The following is a 7,396-nucleotide window of genomic DNA, read 5'->3' as shown; positions in this document are numbered from 1 at the left end:
AGCCCGTTGGATGAACCTGCTTTGTTACAAGCAGTGTTGTGCACAAAGTTGCGAGGTCAGGCTTTGTTAGATTTTGAGACAAAGAATATCTGCAACTTCCGACAGTTAAAAGAGGAAGTTGAAAACACTTATGCTGCAAAGAAGAGTGTTACTCAGTTGCAGATAGATTTCAACACGTTAAGGCAAAAGAATGGTGAAAGTGCGCAAACGTACGGCCAACGTGTAAATTAGATCGCCATGGAATTGTATGGGGCCATGGTGGAAGGTAGAGGACACTCCGTTAAAGAAAAACGGATAATTATAACCACGATCAAAGAGCAAGCGTTACAGCAATTCCAAATAGGATTAAAGAGCAAAATTAGGGTAATAATTCGCTCACGAAATTATGGAACTCTACAGGAGGCCATAAATGCGGCCAGCTCAGAGGAAAAAGTGACGACACCTCATAGCGGGCAAGTAAAAAGTCAGAATCCGCAAAATAATAGAAAGTATAATAAAGACACGTATTTTAAGTGCGGAAAACACGGACATTTCGGTCGAGATTGCCGAGTCAGCAAGGTGTCGTTGCCAAAAGCAGGCGGCAGAATAAATGCCGTTGAAAAATATTGCAATTATTGCAAGAGAACAGGACATATCAAGGAAAATTGCTGGTCACTGAATGGCAGGAAAAACAAAGAAGGAGCTGCCAAAGCCATACGTGCGGCAAAAGATAAGAAAAAGAGAAGCCGAAGTGACAGTAGCAAATCGTCCAGTAGTGACGAAGAAGAAGAAGAAGATGAAAGAAAAAGAAGATCTGTGTCAGTGGCGGAACTTCTAACTATAGAAGTAAAGGCAGTACAAGCAGAATTAGTCTTGGTAATAGTGCCGATAAAAGAAGCAAAAAAGAGCCAAGCAGACATGCTTTATGACACCGGAGCTACAATGACACTAGTTAAGAAAAAATATTTAAAGGAGAAAACACCGGCGGAAAAAACGCGATTGGAACTAACCGGAGTAACGGGGCATAAGGCAAGCGTGATCGGCAAGGTGAAAGCTACTATACAGCTGGGAAATAAAGAAATCAAGCATACAGTATATGTAGTAAGGGACGACTTCCCTATTAATTACCCAGGCATATTAGGTAACGACTTTTTAAAAAAGTACAATGCAGTGCATGATTATAAAAAGAGAAGACTTATGATAGGGAAAGAATCCATGGCATTGCATCCGTATCACGTTACAGCCGAGAAGCAAAATGATAGGGCGAGCTAAGACAAACTACATTCAAGCAGGAATCGTAGAAATAAGTGAAAGGCAATCCAAAGAATTTGTAGGGCATTTTTCAGTACGGCCAGAAAAATGTCTGTGCCCTGAAGATCCAGTGAATGCTACAGAAAAAGTAGCAGGAATCAAAACTCTGCGCGTGAAAATGGAGAAACTGGCAAAACGAAGTAAAGTAGAAAATAGAATAAGAAATAAAAGCGCAGTAAAGGCGGAAGAAACACGTCTCAAGAGAGTTAAAAAGACGTCACATAAGCAACATTCAAAAAAACACGAACGTTATGCAAAGTTATCAATTGCCTTAACTAAATCACCGTCAACGCAATATAATTTAGAAAAATACGCACAAAANTTAAAAGAGAGATTGCGGGCAACAAATCGAGTAGCAAGAGACAATCTGCGCAAAAAAACCAAGCAAACAAGGCCAGCAACTTTTAAAATTGGCAATAAGGTCTTGCTTTACGACGAGACATTGAGAAGAGAAAGGTCAAAGAAACTGGAATCACTATGGGTTGGATCGTACGAAATAGTGGCAAAAGTTTCAGATGTCACGTATACGATAAAAGCGAGAAGACGCACACAGAATGTGCATGTTAATAGGCTAAAGGCCTTTATAAAAAATTAGAAAAAAAAAGTACTTACCAAACCACTTCACTCCGAGTCAGAAATGGTTACGACGGAGGGGTCAGGCGACAAGAGGGGACCCAGGCACACCACATCAGGGTCCCAGTCGAAAAAGGCCCGGAATACACCTGGTGGCGGAGTACGCGATGACTCTGGATCTGGAGAGGCCGAAGAGTAATCTTCCGGCTTTAAAGTTACTTCGTCCTCAGACTCGTTCGGTGACAGGACGGGCGGCTCCGGCAATGCAGGATCGTGGTTGTCAGTAGTTTCCGCGATATCCCGAGGTACGATGACAGTGGCCGCACTCGTCATACTGACCCGCAAGTCAGTGTCACTATCACCATCACTCACAATTTCACAGAAGTTGGTCCAGTCTTCACCTTCAAATTGAAGACCGAGCCAACAAGTAACACAGAGGGACCCGGATGGTCGACCCGCGCATCCGCATCGACTACATGGAGGTGCCATTGTTAAAATGTGTATAGTAACAAAAATTAATAAAAATTTTTCTCCGTTGTTCGCAAAGACTGGCGAGGAACTAACTCGGTGGTGAAGTGTAAAATTTCGAAAATCCGTTCCGAAAGAAAGGGGGAAATAGAGAAATTCGCGGTTTAGCATAAATTTGACACCAGAAATTAAAATTAAACTCGAATGAAATCGTAGTCGAGTCAGGTTACTCCGCGACTAAAGTGAAATATGTATAGGCAACACAGCGTAGGAATACGGCGTTGCAGGAAATAATGTGAATGTTATCTTACAGGATAAAAATTTTACTGTTTAAAATTGCCGTATGTAATGCGTGGGATGGGACCGAAGGACAAGAATTCAGGATTCAAAGGTTCCAACATAACCCTGGGATATATTTCGAGAAACAGGGCGAGATATACCGTTCTTCCAAGGAATGGAAGCTCGCAATAAGGCTAAATGTAACTTCTATATATAGTAGGTTAAAACAGTTGCAAGAAATGTTGGATAAATCCGGAGACTTATGCGACAATGAAAAAGTATTAAGTAAAAATAAAGAGTTTTGTGACAGTTTTTCTTACGAGTTATGGTACAGGGAAATCAAGGTCACTACATTAGTAAACAAGATAAAAATGATAGTAGGAACACCGACGCGCAATTGGAGGGGATTAGTGAACGCAGTCGGTTTCGTAGCCAAGGTGTTATTTGGTACCATGGATGCAGAAGACGAGAAAGTGATCTCGGAGCAACTGCAATTGATAGGAAGTAATCAGGCCGTGTTGCAGCATACTGTAAAAACTCAGTTACAGATAGTTAATGCCACAATTGCTCACGTAGACGATGTAGAAAACAGTATAGAAAGAAATGAGAAAAGGCTGCGTGAAGCAGTGGAAAAAATAACTCAGAAAGTTGATGACTATGCGCAACAGCAGGAACTGAGGGACTATTTCCTTGAGCTGGGCAGTTTACTATCAGAGATGGAACTCGATGCCGAGGGAATAATTGAGTACGTTATCGATGTGCACACTAAATTTGCAAAGGTAGAAGTGGTGCCACTAGAACAAATTATACATAGCCTGAAGGAAGCAAACAATCAGTTCATGCGGGACCTGCGTTTTCCTTTTGCTGTGACTCTAGAAANCTGGTTAGAAATTAAAAGGTTTGTCACGGTTAGTGTCTACTGCAAAGACTCAAATATATTTACAGTTGTTAAGTTTCCATTAATCAGTCCCGGTAGTTACAACGTGTATAGGGTAATGCTCTTACCGGTACATAAACGGGACAACGTATTCACGGCAATACAAGTCAAGCATCCAATAGTAGCAATAGACACAAACCGTCAAACGTACTCTATACTTAGTGAAACCCAGTGGAGTAGTTGTATAAGCGTTCAAGACCGTTTTGTGTGTAAAAACGTGGATTCGATGTATCGGTTCTCGCAAGGAGCGCCCTGCGAGTTACAAATGTTTGTAAACGAGGATGGTAAATACGAAGACTGTGAAATCGACCACATGGTTTCTAATCAAACTATATGGGTACGATTGACAAAGGCGCGCGTATGGTTATTCTCAAACTTGAAAGAGGAAACTTTGCGGGTTACGTGCGAAAATAAGTCGGAAAGAATGGAAGTCATATCCGGAGTCGGAGAAATAGAGCTGCCAGAGCAATGCGAGCTGACCACAGCGAGTATCATAGTACGAACTAATCAAGTAGTTAAGGGCGTGGGAATAAATACGTTCTTACCGTGTTTTAATATCACGGCACCGAGAAAAAGGGAACATGTAAATAATAACGGCTTGGAACTCGAAAGTGTAACGCGGAACTCGGTGCAGTTGCGATCATTAGAAGAGCAGTTGACACGACTTGCGAAAAAAAGTGATCTTGTAGATTACACATTTTATAAGCAGCCGCACTTTATTATCCCGACTTCGGTNGGCGTAACCTTGATTATTGTAATAATCGCGAGTTTGTGTTTTTGGCTGCATAGGAGAAAATTCCACGCGAGAAAAGAAATGTTCAGTCTTCGAGATCTGAAGCCAAGTACTAGACAGATCGGGCACGCAGTACCCGAATTTTAGTGTAGTAAGCGGAAAATAGCGGTACATTTTCCTTCTTTCAAGAAGGGGGGAAATGTTGTGAAATTTAGTTGTAGTTTCGTTCGGGTCATTGAGCAATTGCGGTAAGAACGCATCATTGCTCAATCGACCCGGTTTTGTTTCAAAAGGGTAACAAGCAGCATTTCTTTGTAAATGAAATCTGCATGTTAATCGTAATGTTAAGTACGGTACAGACACAGCACACAACGTCAGCGGCCTACGTGCAGTAGTAATTAGGTCGCTAAACTGCTGCGTGATCGCGATCGATTCCTTTAAAAGATCGATCGCGAGCAACACAGACAGATCGTGAGTAGCTGTTGAATACTGTGTGGCTCTAAGTCCATCCGGAGAGTTTTTTGCAGTATAGCAACGGCTAAGTGTCAATATAAGCGTGCGTAATTGTACAGTAATTTGTAAACTTGGTAGTAATAAACTACGCCAGTTTTTTATAAAAGAATCTTATTCATCACCAAGTCCTTTATCTTCCCGATCTCAACAAAAGTCAAATTAGATATCATAGACACTTCATCAATTATAATCAGAATAACATCTTCGAGATCTGCTCGTAAAACTTTTAATACATGATCAGATAATTGTTTCTATTTAGGAATAAAACCGTGTTCAACAGGCAATTGAAGTAGTCTATGAACTGTCAAACCGTCTACGTTAAACGCTGCAATACCAGTAGGAGCTGCTATAGCAGTATTTTTCTTAAGATTTTGTTTTATCCAGCATTTAATAGTTGTAATTAAGAAACTTTTTCCTGTACCACCNTCTCCGCTAACGTATAATCGTAATGGTGATTTATCAGATTGTAAAGTTGTAATGACTGTATCAAACACACGTTTTTGATCTAGATTTAATTTTGCTATCATATCACATACATCAACATCTTTATCTATTTTCTCACCAAGATCTTTGAAATCTTGCATTGCTTCACCAGCTTCTATATTTTGAATACCTATTGGATTTTCTGGAACATCTTGCCAAATATTCTGTTTGTTTAAGTCGTCGTCTAGATATTTCTGAACCAACTGTTTTGCAGTTTCAAACGCTTTTTGCAATTCTTCTATTTTTTCATCATATTGTAATGCTTCTAGAAGATGTAATTTTATTTTGTGAAATGATTCTGTATAATTATCACATCCGTTTCTAAGATCTTCTAATGTTCGCCATGGTTTAAACATGAGTAATAATGAAAAGAAATAAGTATCTGGTTGTGTATTCACATCGTATTTATAATGATTAATAAGATATTCACGTTTCCGTCCTTTAATATATAGACCATTATCTATTTTGTAATATACGACATACTTACTTTTTGGTTTAATCTTCGTGATATCATACCATTCTGCAAATTCATAAAAAGACACATCTTTTAATTCTTTCGGTCTTATTGGATAATAAGTATTTATCAATGACGGACAAACTATGTCTGTAGATTCTTTATCCTTCTCTTTAAAACTTGTTTTACAAAATAAAAAAAGTGTGATATCTTGAAAACCTTACCTTTTCAAAAAAAAGGTAAAAAAGGCGCCAAGTACACGCACAACACGTATTGTATTTATAAATTGACTTACAGTAAAAATCTTAACTCTCAAACTGCTTTTCATTATTTATACAAGTTTTAGTTTACCAAACCTGATTTATAAAACAGTGATATCAAAAAGTAGCATTAAGTAAACTGTTATATGTACATTACTACATTATTGGGAAACAATATAAAACAATAGGAAAAATAAAATAATTTTACCATATACAACAAAAAATTCTTTTTCTACAAAAAACATTTACAAAAAAGATGATATCAAAAAATAGCACCAAGTAAACTTTTGTATACGTTATTACATTATTGGAAAACAATAATAAACCTATGTAAATATTATCAATCACGTTTTATATTCAAAGTACAATACTCCGTGTTATGAATCTCACTATGCCTGAAACGTCAAAACTTAATGTGAAACTGTACAAAATCTTACTTTACATTCTAAGCAATCTGGATAAACTTCGTCTGTCGTGAAAACTCGAAATCCAAAAGAAGTTGTGATTCTTATTCCAAAACACCCTATTGTGCATAGCTATCTACTTCGAAACGTTTCTATCACGGAAAACAGTTGTGTACAGCAAAGAAAGAATTTGGTGGGTCTATGTTTTTTTTACATCAACAAAACAATTTGTTGATGTGAAAAACAGAAACTAACAAGTAGATTCAGCGAAACTTTATTTTCCGTGATTATTTATGTTAGAGAAATATGTTAGAGAAACTAACAAGTTGATTCAGCAAAACTTTATTTTCCGTGATTATTTAAATAACTATGTACTTTGATAAGTTTTCATCACGGCAAACATGTTGAGAGAAAGAATTTTCTGAGCCTGATAAATTTTTGTTCCATTAACAAACACTTTTTTAGTTAAACTAACAAGTAGACTCAGCAAAACTAGTTTCTGTGAAAAACAAAAAAAAAAGAAAAAGTTTTTTCTAAATAAAAAATATTTAATGCAAAAAAACTTGGCGCGGCTGCACCTCAAATATAATGAAGTGAGAGTTTTATATGCACGGCAGTCTGATGTAATAATGTAATAATTAATAACTCAGTTGTTTTTGTTTGAAACACTTTTTTTTTAAACCACAAATGTTGTACTTTCAAACTACAAATGCACTAATTTTAAACCACAGTTTGTAATTCTCGAAATTAATTACTATTAATAATAATTAACGTCATTTGTACTGACTTAAAGTGTATAACAGTGACATCGAAAAAAAATATTTATACTTTTCCTAAGACGCTGATTGGCTTATTTGTGATATTTGTGATATTCAAAGATACGTATGTGAAAGTTTTGAACGATTCGAAAATANGTATGTGAAATATATGAAAANTAATTGTAAATAGCTGTAAATAGCTCGCGCGTACACAGGACATGTCTATCTGCAGTTTGGAAATAGC

At 37.4% G+C, this 7,396-nt stretch overlaps 1 protein-coding gene across 1 annotated transcript in view; it reads right to left on the bottom strand.

Moving 5' to 3' along the window:
• LOC109862012 (ATP-dependent DNA helicase PIF1-like) overlaps positions 1 to 5,632 on the bottom strand; it is a gene marked incomplete at its 3' end in the record, with an annotated part of 12,048 nt that extends 6,416 nt beyond the window's left edge. Inside the window, exons 1-2 of the mRNA XM_020441895.1 lie at positions 5,096 to 5,632; positions 4,949 to 5,044 (exon numbers count right to left, since the gene is read on the bottom strand). Of these exons, the coding sequence (XP_020297484.1) occupies positions 4,949 to 5,044; positions 5,096 to 5,632 (633 nt within the window). The remainder of the gene's footprint in view (positions 1 to 4,948; positions 5,045 to 5,095) is intronic.
• Positions 5,633 to 7,396: the final 1,764 nt, after the last annotated feature.

This window comes from Pseudomyrmex gracilis, unplaced genomic scaffold, assembly GCF_002006095.1.
Source record: "Pseudomyrmex gracilis isolate BER0280 unplaced genomic scaffold, ASM200609v1 scaffold_1263, whole genome shotgun sequence".
NCBI classification, from domain to species: domain Eukaryota; kingdom Metazoa; phylum Arthropoda; class Insecta; order Hymenoptera; family Formicidae; genus Pseudomyrmex; species Pseudomyrmex gracilis.
The sequence above is the reverse complement of the archived record's forward strand: the minus strand, read 5'-3'. Positions and strand labels throughout refer to the sequence as shown.